This window comes from Centroberyx gerrardi, chromosome 4 (genome assembly GCF_048128805.1).
Source record: "Centroberyx gerrardi isolate f3 chromosome 4, fCenGer3.hap1.cur.20231027, whole genome shotgun sequence".
Lineage (NCBI taxonomy): Eukaryota > Metazoa > Chordata > Actinopteri > Beryciformes > Berycidae > Centroberyx > Centroberyx gerrardi.
This window is the reverse complement of record NC_136000.1, coordinates 2,221,387-2,240,353: the sequence shown is the minus strand read 5'-3', so window position 1 is coordinate 2,240,353 and position 18,967 is coordinate 2,221,387. Positions and strand designations below refer to the sequence as shown.

Below are 18,967 nucleotides of genomic sequence, written 5' to 3'. Positions count from 1 at the left end.
TCTTCATCAGCCTCTTCATCAGCCTCTTCATCAGCCTCTTCATCAGCCTCTTCATCAGCCTCTTCATCACAGCATCTCAGGCGTTAAACTCACAACACTGTTTGGACTTTACTGTTTCTTGTGATTTGCTTGTCCAGCACCTGGGACTGAGGACTGGGATGTGTGTGTTTCTCTCTTGGTGTCTCTGTTTCCCATATAATGTTCATTTTTGCGTTCATGTGCCGGTGGGAAAGTCAGAAAATCAGCTGCTAAACAGCGTTGCTTTCACGTGCTATTTTGTCATAAAATCAAACCTGAAGACAAACGATAAACAAACACGATCATCCTGCAGCTAAAGAAACTAATTAGACGAACTTTATTCAAACAAATGTTCAGTTAGTCTGGCTAACTACAAACTTGCAATAAAAGGTGCTTTACTTGTGTTTGTGTTTTCTTGCTGTCGACTCACAAACCCTGTCTGCAAAGTAAAATCTCCCTTGCAGGACAGTAAAGAACGGAGTTGAATTAAACTGAAGTGCATCTACTATATGTTGAGCGATGCTTCACCAGATGAAAAGTGAAACGAGAGTAAAAACATCCAGTCTGGTTTCATGTGGGTCAAAGCGGCGGTCGAACGCAGCGTCACACAGGATGAAGAGAGCGCCATCGACCCCTCGCACAGCTGCTCTCTTCACATCACGCAGCAGGCAGACTCCTTCATCCATTCACTCAGAAACAAACAAAACAAAAAAAAACACACACACAGATATTGATGTTTTTCTCCGAGACACTGAGAAGTTTTGTTAATAATAAAACGCTCCGTTCCCTCTGGAGGAACCTCAGCGAGGGCGACAGAGGCGAGAGAGAGGCAATCTAAAAGCTCCGTCATACGCTCCCGACTCATTTGCATAATATTTGCACATCCATTTCGCACAATATCACACGGGAGAAACACGCAATTCAGGAGGACGGTCCGCACATCGCTGCTGTACCTGCGTGGGAGAGATGGAGCGACCGTCCTCCGTGTTTATGTGCTTACTGCAGGCTGGGGCAAAAAGAAAAAAGAAAAGAGAGAACAGAACAGGGAGAGAACAGAGGGAAGCTTTTGTGCATCGTTCCATATAAAGTGTGTTTCTATAGACGGAGAGAAGCAGAAGATTAGCAGCAGAGGAGAGGCTCGACACAAGAGGCTCTGCTGCAGCTGAGGAGGAGGAGGAGACGGGCGCTTTGTTCAGCCTGCGGGGGGGTGGAGGCGTGGGGGGGGGGGGGGGGGTCTATCTACCAACATGGCCGACGTACTTCCGCAGGATATTGATCCGTTCTCTCTATTGCCAGCAATGTTAAGAAGCCAACTTTCTGTCCTTCTCCTCCTCGACTCTGTGATCACTGATTTAGTGTTTGAACACAATCCAGCTGTTATCACCGACATCATCTTTGTGTTTCTATAACACTATCAACAAGAGATTTGGTTGAGGGTCACTAACTGCTAACTGGCTAACGATCATTTCTGTGCTGTTATCTATCAGAGCAGCGAGCCGCTGGTGTTTCTGCACATTGTCTCCAAGAACTAAGAAATAATTTACTCAGGATGTTTTATGAGCGAAACTTAGAAAACACTTAAACACAATTAAGTCAAGTTCTTCTGACTTTACACAAAAGGATTAGCTTCAAATAACACACACACACACACACACACACACACACACACACACACACACACACACACACACACACACACACACACACACACACACGCACACACACACACACACACACACACACACACACCCCGGATGATTGATGAGAGTAATTGGACAAACTTCACACCTGAAGTTTGACCTCACACACAAAATATTAAACGGCTCCTTAATCTACTGAAGTTCTTTACTGAGACAAATCTTCACCTGCGCTGTAACAGTAAACAGAGCTAACCAGCAGTCAACACTGTCAGGATTAACTTTAAATAAACACACACACACACACACACACACACACACACACACACACACACACACACACTTCTGTTGAAGCACAGCGTGCAGAAATGAGGAAATGACATGTTGAGCAGTGTTTTCCCCTGCGAGCCCAGCAGGAGAAACATTACAGCAAACACAAAATACATTCACAGTAATTCAACGCTTCTGGTGTGAACACGGTCGCAGTCCCCCCCTCCGCCCCCCCTCCCCCGCCGCACATCGGCCAATCAGATCCTGGCGTGAGCTCAATCGCAGAGCATTTCAACTGATTACTGAGCTCACAGTAATGTCCACACGCGTTCAGCATCATGCAGAGTGAAAGGTTAATGTTCAGTCTGCGCTCCCTCCTGCGGCTGAAGGACAAAACTCTTTAAACTCGTTTCTGTCGCTCTGTCGCACGCTGATGACACGTCCAGCCTGCTGCTGTCTGTCAGCCGGAAACAGAAGCTTCCAGTCAGAGAAATCAGAGATGAAAGATCTGGTGACACAGCTGCAGGTTCAATCCCCTGAACCTGAACCTGAACCTGAACCTGAACCCGAACCCACAACCACAAATTACAACGAGAGAGAATCCCTTGGAATGTAGTAATGTTGGTAAAAATTACTCAGAAGGTAAATACTATGAACGATCATCCACTATTTTCCAACACTAATTCACTCTTATAACCTTCATCAACACACTCATTGACAAATTTGCAAAGATGAAATCTAGAAAAATGAGTTTGTAGGTTTGGTGCAATATGGCAGATTTGGGAAACAAAATGTTGATGTTGCTGTTACACTGAGGCTCTCTCATGACTTCATGTGACTTGGTAAATAAATACAAATTTCAGCTAAACTCTAATGTTGTTGTTACAGCTCTCTGGGAAGCATTGCTGCCTTTTCTGTAGCATAATAGTTGTGAATTTTAAGTGTGATTTCAGTTTGCTGATCATTTTCAGATCTGTAACATGGTTTGTAGACTGAGATCAACTATTTGAACAGCAAGCTCCGCCCCTGCTGCTCACTCAGTATGATTTGCTCTGGATATCTGCATCTGCTTAATGCATAAATGTAATTGTAAAAAGTAAAGTCTGTCCAATCAGCAGTTTGTTGCTGGTTCAGTCCCTGCTGTATCAGAACTGCTCATGTGTCCTTCAGCAAGGCAGAACACTTTACAGTCAAGTCTGCCGCCTTGACAGTAAAACACTCTGCCTTGACTGTAAAACCCTAAAAATCCACTATCCAATTATTATTATTTTAAAAGATTATTTAAAATAAATGTATTAGATAGTGTATGGTGAAGATAGACAGGAAAGAAAGAAGACCCAGAAGGGAAACCTGAAACATCAAGAGTTCAAAGCGATGCTGAGCACAGCGTGACATCTTTCAGACATCATGAACAACGAGAAATAACAATCACAAGACGCTAAAACCACAATATCAGCATGTTCTGACTAAAATGTTGGTATTTAGCTCCGTTAGCAAGTAAAACCTCAAATTATTCTCATTGCGAACCGTGACTTCTCCCGGCCACCTCGATCAAAACACTTTCCATACAGGAATCCTTCACATGTGTCTTATGTCTGTGGGGCAACGAGTCTGTCCGGGATGGAAATGAAATATAAATTCCAACTACCTTTTATGAATCGTCATCTTCCTCCTCAGAAGTGATGTGACAGAGGAGAAGTGAAGACATGATGAAACCCGGACAGTCAGTCAGTCAGTCAGTCTGGAGGAACTGACTGTGATTCTGCCTTCAGAAACACATTCAGTGGTTCTCACCGGTCCTGCTGGGTCTGTTTTACCTGCTGGATGATGACTCACCTGCTGACTCAGGTCTCATTAAGCTCTGATCACAGCAGCTGAATTTAATCAACTACCAGGTAAAAACCCATCAAACGTTCAGAGACACCTAGCTTTTGAAAGTGTTTTTTTTAAATCAGCATGTTTTCTTAACCCCATTAAAAACTAACTAGGTTTAGTTTAACAAAAAAAAAAAATCTGCTGTAACACTTCCTTCATGCCGACAGTCAGAGACTCTGCCATGAAAAACCTTCTTCACACCAAACAGACACTTTGATCAACATGAAGCTGAGTGCTGAAGAAACAGATCCAACGTATTAGGAAATCTATTTATGTTAACAAAAGCATTGCAGGTATTTTTTCCCCTTGCTTCTTCACTGAAAAATAACAGAGAAAATCAAATATTACTTTGAAAATGTAGAAAAGCCAGAGTGTCCCCAAACTTTTGATGAGGTGAAACAGAACCCCAGCAGGCTGTCGAACCCCTGGCCGGTTTATCCCTCCAGTTCACTTCATTCACCTCACATCCCAGGTGTGAGTCAGTCTCTGATTAGATGACTGGAGCGAGACCCAGCAGGAGTCTGGTACTCAGGACCAGGACTGAAGCTGTGGGTGCTGCGGCGGGTGCTGGACACCCAGCGGTCCCACAGGCAGAGGAAGAGTCTGCAGCTGTTAGAAAAATACTTTAATTCACTGAGATTTCAGTCACCAGATTTACACAATTAGAGGAGGATTAGAGTGTGAATTTGGCGATGCTGATCCTGGTTTTCACTCCGTCAAGTGTTATCTCCCTACTTACAGTTTAATATCGCTGTTGTCATGTGAAAACCTCCTAACTCCAGTTTTGATTTTCACCTGAATTGAAGGATTACATTCTTCTCTATGGGTTGAGAGAATAATCCTCCTCTTGATGATGAAATCCTTTCAAAACTCATTGGATAACAACAGAAATGAACTGTCATCAAGCAAAAAACAAGGCTATTTTTCTTAGTTCCTAAAAAGATGACATTTTGTTTTCACCCTGATGATATTATACAGTTCCACGCTAAATCACATCAAACCACAAGCAACAGGTCTGTAAGTCCCTGGGAGAAAATCTTATCAACCTGCAGTCAGGTTGATAAGATTTTAACATTTTGTTATTAACGTATCAGTGCTGTCAAGTGAAAACCTCATAACTCCAATTTTGGTGATTTTCATGTTTTAACTTTAACTGAAGACAGGCTCCTCTATGGGTTGAGAAGGATCTACCAGCTTTGGGTTTTTGAAAACCAATAAGATAAACAGAAAAAATGCACAGTCGTCAAATGTTAAAAACAAAGCTGTTTTTCTTAATTCCTGAAAAGTTGACATTTTGGAGATACAAGGTTTTCATCCAGCAACAGCAATATGTTGTGTTATATGTTAAAAATGAAACTTCCTTTTGAAGAGCGGACCATGACCTGAACTACAGTGTGAGAAACCCTAGATCAGATCTGTCTTTCTCTGTTAGTGACACAGAAGATGGGAGTGAGGATGTTGAAGTCGGTGTCAGAGTGAGTGGCGTTTCTCCTTAAGGCTGCTGGAGCGACCCGGCCGGGCGGGTGGGACGGGCCGATCAGCCGATGGGGCCGACTGAGCCTTCCTCACATCGGATCCCAATCAGCGGTGACAGAGCGGCAGCACTGTGCCAGATAATTTGATTTTCCCACCGTGGGACCACTAAGTGTCTCACAGCGACTCGCTTCTTCCATTCAATTCCCAAACAGCCTCGCTGTGATTTGAGCAGCGGGTGTTAGAGTGGGTCCTGACACTTCCTGTGGGGGGGGGGGGGAGCAAAAAGATACAAAAAGCAAACCCACTTCATCAGGAGCGAAGCTGTTCCTATTTTTAGCGCTCGCCTGTTGCACTGCCAATCTTTAAACACCAGGCCTGATGTCTCAGTTCAGTCAAATATAAACTACACAGTATGCAGAGCGACATCTATTTGAATATGTAGATTGACATACTGTAAATGATGATATATTGATGTTTAAAATGATACACAGAGCGGCTTTAAAGGGTCTCTGTGTAAGTGCTGGCCTCTATCGTTCAGCGTTGTCATGACAACACTCTGCCCTCCGCAGAGCGAGACCATCATCAGCACGGTGGGCAGGTTGGACTGTTTCACATCAACAACAATCAACCTTCTGTCATGTTTTACTGAATTAGTGCATTTTTTTTGTTCAATGGACACTTGCTGTGATCAAGATCCTGAGATCACCACAATTCTGCTGTCTGGATTTTTGGAATATATTGAAGGTAAGGAGTAGCTTTGTGTGAAGTAACTCCACTTCCCCGGCACATAAATGGGCCGGTCCTTTAAAATTCAAGCTGTTTGGAGGATTATATACATGCCGAATTTACCAGAACACCCTACCGATTAGTAATAAAGTCTCAAATTATATTTTCCGATGTGTGTTTTTTGTCGATATGCGAGACAAAAACAAACTGTCAGATTTTTGAAGGGACCTTGGTGTGGCAGGAGGGCCTTCAGCCTCGGCCCGCTCCTGTGTTTTTGAATGCAGAAATCGGCTGTTCACTTTGTTTCAGTCATATTATGCTTCAGTAAAGCAGAAATATTACACATTTAACCTTTAATCACATTAAACTCCGGGGTTACGACTCTGAACAGCTGTACAGCTGTGTAGAGTCTCATCCAGCATCAATTACTTCAATTTCTTGTTCAGATAGAAGCCCCCCCCCCCCCCCCCCCCCCCCCCCCCCCCCCCCCCCATCATCTCCTCCCACACAAACACACACATTTATAGGATTTGTGCATATATGCATCACACACACACACGCACACATTTATGCGATTTATTCATACACCTACGCATGCATGTATGTAGACACACTTACACGTGGGTAAACACATATGTATACATGGCCACACACACACACACACACACACACACACACTTGCAGGCGAAGGTTGTATTGATTAAGACTGCAGTGTGACACTTCTAGTAATCCAATTCTATAATGAAAATCAGAGAGAGATGTCACGTGTTTCCCTGAAAGAGAATTTTCAAAGAATATGGGCAGAAACACATGAACACACACACAGCTGTAGCCAATCACACACACACACACACACACACACACACACACATAAGCACATATGAAGGACTCAAGTCCATTGATCTCATCTGTCACGTGACTCCAGTCATGTTCATCTCCACTGGCAACAGCAGTGACAGAGAGAGAGACTGACAAACCATTAGAAATATTCTTCATCTAAACAATTCAGATTTAATCCTTCCAGACTTCAGGCTGTAATTTAATCAATGAGTTTATTATTTCTCTCCAGAAAGGACTGAGCAAAACTGCAAAGACTCTTCAGTTTTAACAATGTTCTGCTGTCTGAATCCACACAGGAACACAAAGCTGAGTGTTTATTAGAGACACACATAGTCTGTCTGCTGTTTATATCTAGAGTGAAATGTATAGTTTATATGGATGGGACAATATGTCGCAATTCAATATATCACAATACCAAAATGTGACAATACGTATCGTGGGTCAGAAAAATGAATCGCGATATTCTGCCATAGTAATCACAAATGAGACGGCTTGACCATCACAATTTCGCAAGTTCTCCAATTAAATTATATGTTGTGTTTTCCTCTGTGGAAAGAGTTTTGCTGCCACACAAAATCTGACAACAGACCAGAATGTTCTTTGATCCTCGACTGAGATCAATTCAAAGTGATGGGAGATTAGTAACTGTGATGGAATTACTGAATTTTAAATTGTAATCTCTTACCCTACTGTTACTGTAAAGCATTTAAAGCACAATTCCAGCAGGATTTGAGTTTTTTCGCATTTGTTTTACATCCCTTTAATATTCATTCTGACAGTTTTTACCCGCTGCACAACGATTAAAGACATTTTTATCTCAGGCTCATTCACTCCCATTCAAATCCGAACAGCAGAGAAAACAACTGGAGACTTCTAATTAAGTCGGTACGCTGCAAAAACTGTTATTATTTTATCCAGACTTATCAAGCTTATTTTAGGATTAACACCCAGCACTGCGCGTCACAGGTTCAGTCCATCAGCTGCTCGCTCTGCACAGTCGGCTAAATGAGGAAATGTAAAGTATCATGAGAGAAATTCTTTACATTCAGCAAACAAAGTGACTCTGAGTGAAGCGGCGGAGCGCTGTGCGGGCGCACGGCAACAAGGAGCAAATCATGTGAGGGAGAAATCATCCGTGGCATGACAGAGGCCAGGAGAGTGGGATTTCATTAACATTTTATGACGGAGGAAGAGCCATTAATAGGACAAAGGTCAGTCCTGCGGAGAACAATGCAGCAGCATCCTGTATGCACCGCTGCTGCAATTATCCACACGTCCTGTCTGATTCAACCTGCTGCTGACGCTCCACCAGCTCCCCCTGTCCTGTCCTGTCCTGTCCACCAGCTCCCCCTGTCCTGTCCTGTCCTGTCCTGTCTGTCCTGTCCTGTCCTGTCCTGTCCTGTCCTGTCCTGTCCTGTCCTGTCCTGTCCTGTCCTGTCCTGTCCTGTCCTGTCCTGTCCTGTCCTGTCCTGTCCTGTCGTCCTTCACCGTCCTCACCCCAGACTGTTTTAAAAAGGTGAAGATTTATTCAATTAAGTGCTGCTTGCTGGATCGGATGAAAGCCAAATTCAGGAGCGGACTCTTAACGATTCAGAAAAGCTCGTCAAGCTGCAGCGTCTTCTCAGAAACCAGGAAGAGACTGCTCCAAACTGAAGAGGGAAGAGTCTCAGAAGAAGAAGTTTAGTTTACTGACCTCACCACACAGGATTTCTGGGTAATGAAGTCCTTCAACCGTTCGAAAAAATGGTTTTGTTTCGTCTTTCCACTTTGAGTGAAGTTAAATCCTGCTGTGTGAAGTGTGTGTGTGTGTTCGTATTATTGAGGCATGCAGTCCAGGCTAATCTGTGTGTGTGTGTGTGTGTGTGTTCTGGGGGGGACAGAGCAGGAGAATCTTGCAGTAGGCTAGTGGCCAGGATCCAACACACACCAATGTAAATCTAATGCTGGTAAAAGTGCAAATTAGTTGGTTGCCTCAGTTTTTATGGGTTTGATTTGATTTTTCTAGTTTTCCGTTTCCTTTAATAAATAAAATAAAGTTTCAAACTCACCGCCATCTTGGCCCAAAAGCAAGCTGACTCCTTAACGTTAACACATGACTTGTGATTGGTGGAGCTCAGGGTCGATTCAGGTGTTACATTACGTCTGATTGGCTCCAGTGACTCTCAGACCCAAAATGAGGCTTAACGAGCCGCAGCCGCTGTAATGAGAACGGGCTTCAGGCTGAACCACAGGCTGCAGCCACCTCCTATATGTATATATATATATATATATATATCAATAAAGTTTTGGGTCTCACACTCCTGACTTGTGTTGAATGTCGTGACAGTGTTGAGGAAAGCTCCGCATCAGCACAATCCACCGCTTCCCTGGAGTCATCTGAAGCTAATTTTAGCTAACTGGCCTTCTGTCCTCATTAAGCCTGACTTTAACAAACATGGAGCCTCTCCTGTTAAAGATGAATCATGTGACTCATTACAAACTTAGCGCCGTATATTTTTTCGCAATACGCCGCCTGCAGCTATAGTTTGTCTCAATTATTTCCACACGCTGCAGAAAGCATTATTGCAATGACCACATTCAACTTGTTATTATTCATTGCTAACGATTGTCAAGATTTGTGCGTTCTAGTCGAGGAACGTCGAGCCGAAGACTCGGGGCTATTTTGTCCCTAATGAGAGTCCGTCAGTGTTGTTGTTGGTGTGGAGCTCGCGGCGCCCGAGGCTCGTCATCACGGCTGGAAGAGCCAGCTAATAAAATAAAGGACGCCGTTCTGGAGCGAGCCTCTGAACGACCTCACACACACACACACACACACACCTCTGCCTCTCTGTCTCATCTGATGACTCATGTCCCACGCTCGCAGCACACAGCGCTCACACCGCGGCTCGGCCCCGATTCGGGTCAGGGAGCACAGCGGGGGGTCCGGGGCCACGTGGAGATCAGCTCCGGGCGTCTGAAGGGCCATCGAACCATGCGGCGCAGGGGTTTCTGCCCGCCTGCTCACATGTGCACATCGCATCACCTCCGAACACTCAGAAACGTCTACATCCAGCCAATCAGAGAGACGGAGCGCGGCCATGTTGGTGCACCTGATGTTTCTGCCGTGCTGCAGTAATCCAAGATGGAGGTTAAGAAATGCTAATGACACACAAGTATGCAATGCCTGTACATGCGTGTGTGTGTGTGTGTGTCAACCACCCAAACACACAGAGGTTAATACTAGCTACTCTGGCTTTCTGACCACTTAACCACACCGCAAAAACTGACTTGTTCAGTTATTTTCTCTTGTCTCCAGACTTATCAAGCTCATTTTAGGATTTTTTGTGTGAAATCATCTCACTGCACTGGCAGATAATTTTACCGGTTTCAACAAATTTGACTTTTTCCAGGAGAATGTAACTTGTTTCAGAACATTTACTTAGTAAAAGTGAAATTGTCTTGGAGAAAGTTTCTTGTTTCCAGATTTTCTTCATTGTTTTATGATGATTTCTTGACAGAAGTCATATTGGCATGAACCAAGTGGAATTTACTGAAACCAGCAGATTATCTGCCAGTGCAGTGAGAGAATTTGACTCAAAATATCATGAAATAAGCAGATAGGTCTGGAGACAAATCACTGGACAGCTCGTCATTTTTTGCAGTGCAACCAATCAATCAATATCAATCAATCAGTCGATACCACACAGGTACCAGGGAGTAACTTCGAACAGCTCCTCCTGGGTTAGTTTAGGTGAAATCAGGTTATAACTCCGTGAGGTTTGGAAGAACCAGCAGGATCTATTTCCTCACACCTGACGAAAGCAGCTGATTGGCTGTAATTACCATCAGGCTGAGGAGAGCCGAGAGGCACGGTGCTGAGGGAAGCCAACTCCCAGGAGGGTCTCTCTCTCTCTCTCTCTCTCTCTCTCTCTCCCTCTCTCTCTCTCTCTCTCTCTCTCTCTCTCTCTCTCTCTCTCTCTCTCTCTCTCTCTCTCTCCTCTCTCTCTCTCTCTCTCTCTCTCTCTCTCTCTCTCTCTCTCTCTCTCTCTCTCGAAGGATGAAGCTGTGCATATCTCTCGCCCATTACTGAGATTGTAATTGGGTCAGCCCTCGGCGTGCTGATCGATAATGAGGGAGGTAAGGTTAGCCTGTTTATGTAAGTCAATGGAGTGTCCGGGACGCAACGCAACGCATCGCTCAGCGAGACGCCACCGCAGCATCACCCAGAGGCCTCAGCAGGAGCGAGGAGGCCGCCGCCGCCGCCGCCGCCGCCGCCACTGCCGGTTTGAACACTTTCACAGATAAGGAGGTTCAGTACACTCGGCGTCGTGTCCCTGGCAGATGGCTTACATTTACCTGCTTTGTTAGGGCAGCACCCTGACAGCAAGTCTGCCAAATTGTTTACCGCTCCTCTCTGTCTGACCTCTGCCGCTCCGCTGAGCCGCTCCTGCGAGGCGTTTCCTCCGCCAAGCTGCTTCTAATGCAGCCGCTTTACGCTCGAGACTCCATTCAATATTCCCCCACCGAGGTCACTCTTCACAGTCACCTTCTCTCCTTAAGCAGATCAGTGAATATTTATACAGTCCTCCGTGTTGCCCGAGGCAGACACCGACTGTGAAAACAGCTAGCGGCTGTATTAGATATGGATGATAAAACGCTGCCGTATCGCCGCGCGTTTTCTCCGCACGTCAGTTAGGTTTTAAAGCCGCTATTCTTAGCTCCTAAGCCGTCATTCGCTCTGCTACTCAAAGAGAGAAAGAAAGTTGTCATGAAGATAAAGACACGGCGAGATTAAAAAGCGGTAAGAGCGCCTTTCCCCCCCCGAGGAAAGTTAATTACAATCCCATAACGAATAGTCCTCCGTCGCTCTGACTCTGTAATGAGTCACAAAGCTTTTAAACCACACACTCTTCTGTTGAACAGCAGCGGATGGAAACCATTTACAAAACAGTGATCGTTAATATGAAGACTGTCAAGACTTTACTGTCCACAGCCAGCGAGCCGGGGAATCAGATACTCAGATACAGAATTTCCTTTTTGGATATTTTAAAGGATTTAATGGTTAGAGTATGATTTTATTTTACACTGACACTCAGTGGAAAGAGCCACAGAAGATGTGAGAGAGTGAGATGCAACAAGGTCCGAGCCTCGCCCGGACCCGGACCCGGACTCGAACACGCGGCGTCCAGAGCGCAGGACACAGCACAGACTGAGCCACTGGAGATACAGCATCACAGTATCACACGCTTTAAAGGAGAACACCAGTCGTTTAGCGTTACAGCTCATTTACTTCTGTCTACGTCTAGCTTACATTTCCCCCAGTCATTTTCCAATACATGCTGTATGGAGTTAGATTTTTTAAAGTCTCCATTACTTTTCCTTCCTGGAAAACAGAGTATTTTTCATGGTAACATCACACTGTACCAGAAGGGGTAAATATGAATTTAAATATACATCTAACCAATAAAACCATCAGATTTTTGAACAGTCCCGCCCCTCCACCCCTCCCATCAAATAAAACTGCTTTTCTCTCCCTGACTCATGTTCCATTGGTTTAGACGTTTTTCATTTAAAATACAAAAGACAAAACACAACATTTACGGTGTCAAACCTCGCTTGAAATGAACTGCTAACAAAGACGGACTCAATTAAAAAGCGATGGATGTGACAGTAAAGTGTTTCTGAGGATTATTTCCTGGAGGAGACTTCCATTTCTTAGTTCCTAGTCCTAGTCCTAGTCCAGTCTGAGGCTTAGACAAGACTGCATGAAGGAGGAAAACCAGCGCTGAGATCTGAACTATGCTGACTGTGTGCAGAAACACAGAGGAAGCTGGACCGCTGCTGCTGACTTAAAACACACCAGGGGCCAGTTGCATAAAGATAGACCTGGTCTTAGACTTAAATGTGACTTTAAGTCAAACTTGCTATAGATATTTATATTTACCTGTTCCTTCTACTTCTTGGTTGTTGTAGATCTCTAATGTGTTGTTTCTGTCTCTAAAGACTCGCTCTCTTCTTCAGACTCTTCCCAAAAACCAAACATTTGGCATCTTGTATGAAACAGCTTCAGTATTTAAACGTCTTAACTCAAGATTAGGGGGAAGGTGGCTAACTTTCCTACCTCAAAATAAGTCAGTTGTAATATTTAAGTAACGGACGGTCTTAATTAGACTAGTCCAACCTGAGAATCTAAGACCAGTCTAAGGCTTAGACTGGTCTTAAACTAGCTTTATGCAACTGGCCCCAGCATTATCCTTTAAATAGAAGATTAAAATAGCATTTTTTGTATTGCTTCCATTCAAAAATAAACAGGCGAGATAATTCAGCAGATATCGAGGCGCAGCAGAAGGTAGAAGCTCTTGTTTTTCTTTCAGTTTATTCTGAGTCTTCTTCTAATCCCACAGGGAACAGAGAGTCTATTATTCCCTGCCAGCACACTGCAAAAAAATATCTTTCTTAACAAATAATTTGATCTGAAGTCCACATTTTTACCTTAAAACATTCACTTGTTTCAGTACAGTTCAGCCTGGTGGGAGAAACATAACGGTGCCGTCAGGTAAAAACCTTGTATCTCCAAAATGTCAACTGATTGGTTTTATCGATACATAGAGGAGCAGGGAATCTGGAAGTTAAAACATGGAAATCACCAAAACTGGAGTTACGAGGTTTTCACCCAGCAGCAGTGACATTGTCATTCAAGAAACAAGCGACAGCATCTTTAAGCAGGTGGACTGACTTGAACATATTGCCTCCTGCCTCCAGAAGCAGGTGGAACTGTACTGAAACAAGTGAAATTATCTCGGCAGATATTTTCGATCAAATTGGAATCTAAAACTGAATATGAGAAAAAGAACGACAAGAGTTAAGGAATAAAGCTGGAGGCTTTTGCAGTGTAGCATTCCTCCACTGCTTTGATCTGTCATGGATCTAATGCTAGTTATTCATAACCATCAGCATGTGTGTAACTCAAGTGTGTGTAACTGCATGAATGTGAAGCAGGGAACGGCTGAAAAACGGCGTACGTGCTCCGCAAACCGAACCCGCATAAATAAAGGTTTACAAAAATCATGTCCAGACTGAGACTAATATCTCCTGTTACAAGTTGATTGTGCGGAGGGTCACTCTGCTGTCTGCCGCCCCTTCGGGACACAGCCGAAACCTCAATAACGCTGAACAGACTCTAATGGGCCGTCATAATTGAGCTCCATCAGCTGCGATGATGAGCCGGTGGTGCGCGGAGCCTTAATGCCTCGGCGCCACGCAGGAAATGTCAGCGCCGCAGCCCGCCGCTCGCTCTAACATCCGCTGGCAGGCTGTGACAGGATGAAGACGCTCATGTCAAGAAAATCTTTCAGTTCCCAACAAAAGAGTCCGTAGCCGGGGCGAAAAGGAGAAGTATCAGCCGTACAAAGGGGCTTCGCAGGATGTTCTTAAGCCGACCTCCCGCCGTGCCGGGGAAGCCTCTATCTGCATGCTAATGATGACCGTATGAGGCCATAAACCAGATATCTGCTCTATTAAGCAGCCGTGACAGTTTGCTGTTGGTGATTTGACTTAATACAAGTGACATCCCCAGTGTAAACCAGCAGCTGTGGTCGTACCGAAGCTGCGAGAGTCATGGCGGTTGCCAACAGTCCGGCCCCCGAGGGCCACAGTCAGCATTTTAGCGGGGTTGTTATTCTGGTCCAGTAACAAAACACCTGATGTACCTTGAATGCAAAATAAGAGGTCACATGTTTCGCTACACTAGCCGCAGACAGGTGATTTAGTAGTCCGCTGATCTGAAACAAAGCAGGAACAACACATGTGCCGTTTGGTTGCCGCTGTTGCCCAAAGCTCCTCGCAGGCCCGTGACTCATACATTATCAGTATGGACGGCCCCGGTGGGAACTGAACCCCAAACCCTGGCAGGGCCTCGCTCTGCCCTTTGAGCCTCACAGGACCGCAGCACCGAAGTGAATCAATCATCCAAAGTACAAAGACATTGAACAGCATGACAGTTGGCTCTTACCTTGAACAGCCGGAGGATGTTGGCCACCATGATGGACACGGAGCTGGCCGCCGCCCCTATGACCCCCACCACCTTATCCGGCTTGGCGAAGATGGGCGGGTCTCCGTTGGCGCAGCGGACGTCCGATCCGTCTCTCTCGATGAGAGCCTGGACGAAGGTGAGCGACTGCTCCAGGGCGTAGGTGTCGCGCGAACACGTGTCCAGGATTCGCGCCCCGAGCGTCACGTTGGGCAGCAGCTCCGGGTCTTTGTTGATGAGGTCGATGGCGAACAGCATGGCCTCCAGGCGGTGGATGCCCTTCTCTTTCTTCAGCTCGCCGCAGGGCACGCCCCTCTCGCCGCGGGAGTGCACGGGGAACAAGCCGCCCAGCATGATGTCCCCGTCCAGGCGGATGGAGTGGGCGTACTCCTGCAGGGGCTGCTGGGGGTCGGCGAGCACGACGGGCTTCTGGGAGGCCGCGCCCAGCAGCCAGCAGCTCTCCAGCATCAGCAGGGAGAGGAAGCGGCGACCGGAGAGGGGGGGGGGCATCGAATCCCTCGCCATGTCGGGGAGGGCGGGGCGGCGGGGCGAAGGAGCGCGGGTGTGGTTGCAGTTGGACAGCTGACTGGCGGGTGGCTGAAGCGGCGGCGCTGTGACGGGACGGTCCTGACCATGGGTCCCCCACCCAGGACAGGGTCGACCACAGCGAGCGGTCCCACCTACGAAGGGTAACCTCCGGGTTTTAGCGCGCTACAGACTGACGTGCCGGGCGTCGCATCCCTGAGCGGAGGAGGGCGTGTGGAGCGGCAGACCGGAGCTTCAGGTGATCTGGTGGATCTTCGTGTCTCAACAGCTCCGGGTCTCACATTCTTAAAGAGCCTGTTTGGGATTTAGACAAAGAAGGAAAACTGTCAATGTGTTTTTTTTTCTTAACAACTAACTGGGTTACTCTCTTTAAAATAATCTCTTTCTCTCTCACACACACACACACACACACACACACACACACACACGAAAATGACTACAAAGAGCTGACACAGAGCTCTCTGTCACTCTGAAAGACTTTCACATACAATCAGACATGTTTGAAAGTGACCAAGAAGATGAAACATAGAGCTAAAATACAGTAGAAGCCACTGAAGAAATCCCCCTTCATGTATTCATCCTGCATCTACCTGCATCTCTATCTGTTAAGTACTTACTATTATCAGTTAACCACTATCTAAATACAGTTAACTACTTACTATCATCTATTATCAGTTAACTAATATCCAACTACTTTTAAGTATGTGCTATTAACTACCACTTAACTACTATCTGACTACAGTTAACTACATATTTACCAACTTACTATCATCTAATATCAGTTATCTAACTACTGTTAAGCATGTACTATTAGCTATTATTAACTACTACTATCTAACTGCAGTTAGGTATACTTACTGCTCTTTACTATGAGTTAACTACAATCAAACTACTGTCAACTACATATCTTACTATCTTACTACATATACTATCTTCTACTGTCAGTTTGTGATGGGAGATGAAAAGTTCATCTACTATTTTTCCATCAGGTTTTAAATCTGCAGGCTGCTTCATAAAAAGCTGAATATCTTTTTCCTCCGGGCGAACATGCAGGTAGCTCAGCTTTTCAGGATGATGCACTGAAAGTGTTTGTGTTGTGTGAAGCCTCGGGCCGCTTTTACCGTCTTATCTTCCAGAAACAAAGTACTAGTTATGTGCTTTCAACACAGAAACTCTGCAGACTTCCCAGCAGACAACCACATGCATCAAAGACATGGAAAAGAAAGCATATAAAGGCAATGAATTAAAAAAAAAAAAAAAAAAAGTAAATAAAAGGAATAGAAATTGTATCTATCCTTAGGAAAAAATAACTATAGTAATTCTATAATAACTTTTAAGAGTAAAACTTAAGGTCTTGTACATGTAGTTTAGGGTTAATTAAATTGAATGAGTTAAACTGAAGAAAACTAAGTCGTCACAATACTGGCTCCTGATTGGCCGACAGCAGCGGCTCCTCTAATTCAAATGAGGTAAACCTGCTGAGTGGAGGCTTTCCAGTTCAGATGCTGCAAACTGGCTTGATTGGACAGATTTCAGTCATTCTTTAGTGAGGGAGCCAATCAGGAGCGAGTCCAGCTGTGATGCCTTTCCTGGAGTTAGACTGAAACTGACTGGGAAAATTATTCATTTTTGAAAATACAATAACTTTAAATGTAACCACTTAAACAAAATCAAATTTTAACAATGTCTTCATTACGCATCTTTGATCATATATAGATAGAGGAACATTTGAATTCCTATGATATGGGACCTTTAAAATATCATGCAACTGCAATCAAAAAGCCACTAGTTATATTGCAGAAAATCTTTTAGTAATACCAGAGGAGCAAAACCATAAATCCCTATTTTATTCTAGTGAAACCACAGGTGATAGAAATAGGGCGACACTTGAAGTGATGCTCAGAAAACATAAAGCATCATAAACTCATTATAAAAACATTGCGAGTGCATGATCGTTATTATAATCGGAGCATGATATGGGGCTCTATAGCCTACTTTATGGTGCGAGTTAATGTCACGATATTAAAGTGAATGTATTTTTCTGATGTTTGCCTGATGATTATGCTGTAAAGAAAGTTAATCTCTGCTTCTAATGGGATTATAATCTGTTTGGGATGCGTGGAGACGGGTTTGAAGTCGTTTCCAGAAATAGCAGGAGGCAGAGAAGGTCAGCGTTAACTCATGAGGGACAGACAGGAGACAGGAGACAGAAGACAGAGACACTGTGGGGATATTAGCTCTTTTTTCCTTTGGGTTTATCCACAGAAGTTTAACGGCTTAAATGACATGAGATTATTTCTCTGCTGCTGTTGAAATAAAAACCTTCCTCTGGTTTTAACCCTTTAATGGTTCACTGGTTTTAGTTTGGATTTAATTCAACTGGATAAAAACTCCATAGTGATCTGAGCTGTGCGCCACTCCAAATTAACCTCTCTCTCTTTCTCTCTCTCTCCCTCTCTCTCTCTCTCTCCCCCTCTCTCTCTCTTTCTCTGTGTGTGTGTCTCTTTCTCTCTCTCTCTCACACACACACACTCACACACACACACACACACACACACACACACAGGCATAAGCGTGCACGCACGACCACGTAGGCTACTTTCGATCTCAAACACACGCAAACGCAGCAAACGCAGCACGCAGAAACATGCACAAGGCCAGAGACATGCAAATGCATACTTGCACAATCTCTCCCTCCCCCCCTCTCTCTTCCACACACACACACACACACACACACACACACACACACACACACACCTGCACCCACAAATAATTATAAATGAGATGAACTTGCGTCCAGCAGAATCAGCTGAAATGAATCTGATGGAAACCAGAGACTGAAATCAGAGTGGAATCAGTGAGATTTCTTGAGCAGATCTGGAGTCAGTTCCACCGTTAGATAACACCAAACCACCTGCAGTCACACAGGCGGCTCCAACCAAACACTGCATTCAGTTAATGACATTAGAATCCAGAAGTCAAGTCCAAGTCCGACTGAAAAGCGTCTGTCAGTTAATTAACCTGCAATCAGCGCGTGGTCGGAATGTTTCTTTAAATTGTAAAAATGTCTCATTAAACTATTAAATGTTCTAAATTTGGTCTCTAAATCTCTAAATCTTGTATTTGTCTAATTACCTTTTTGCAGCAATAAAAATATCCCCCTCATCATGACAGATCAGACGCTCACTGTCCCATCAGTTTGGACTCAGTCTGTCAGATCAGAGCAACATTTAAAGGCAGCAGGTATATTTTCTATAAAATTCCTCTGCAGGTTCTTCTGCCCGCGCTGCTCCCCAACAGGCAAATTCCATTTATTTTAATTAGGCTGCATGGAGGAAGAAGCAGCTTGACCTGAAGCAGCAGCAGGGATCAAGAGGGAACAACATTAATGTAGTGTCTGTCTCCTGCTGGCTGCGGGAATGACCGGTCCTACCTGAGCTGATGGTTTGAGTCCCTGCCGCTGCGCGGCCGCCCGGGGTGCGACGTGACCGGTCTCAGATCAGCCTCGGTGTGTCGGACAGGTTACCATAAAGACATTTTCACAGATTGTTTCCCGTTCAGCATCGTCAGC

The 18,967-nt window shown here is 44.9% G+C and overlaps 1 protein-coding gene across 1 annotated transcript in view; it reads right to left on the bottom strand.

The window, feature by feature from the left end:
* Positions 1-15,318, bottom strand: part of LOC139924214 (metabotropic glutamate receptor 8-like) — a 186,358-nt gene extending 171,040 nt beyond the window's left edge. The window contains exon 1 of the mRNA XM_078282874.1: positions 14,833-15,318. Within this exon, the coding sequence (XP_078139000.1) occupies positions 14,833-15,318 (486 nt within the window). The remainder of the gene's footprint in view (positions 1-14,832) is intronic.
* Between the last annotated feature and the right edge of the window lie 3,649 nt (positions 15,319-18,967).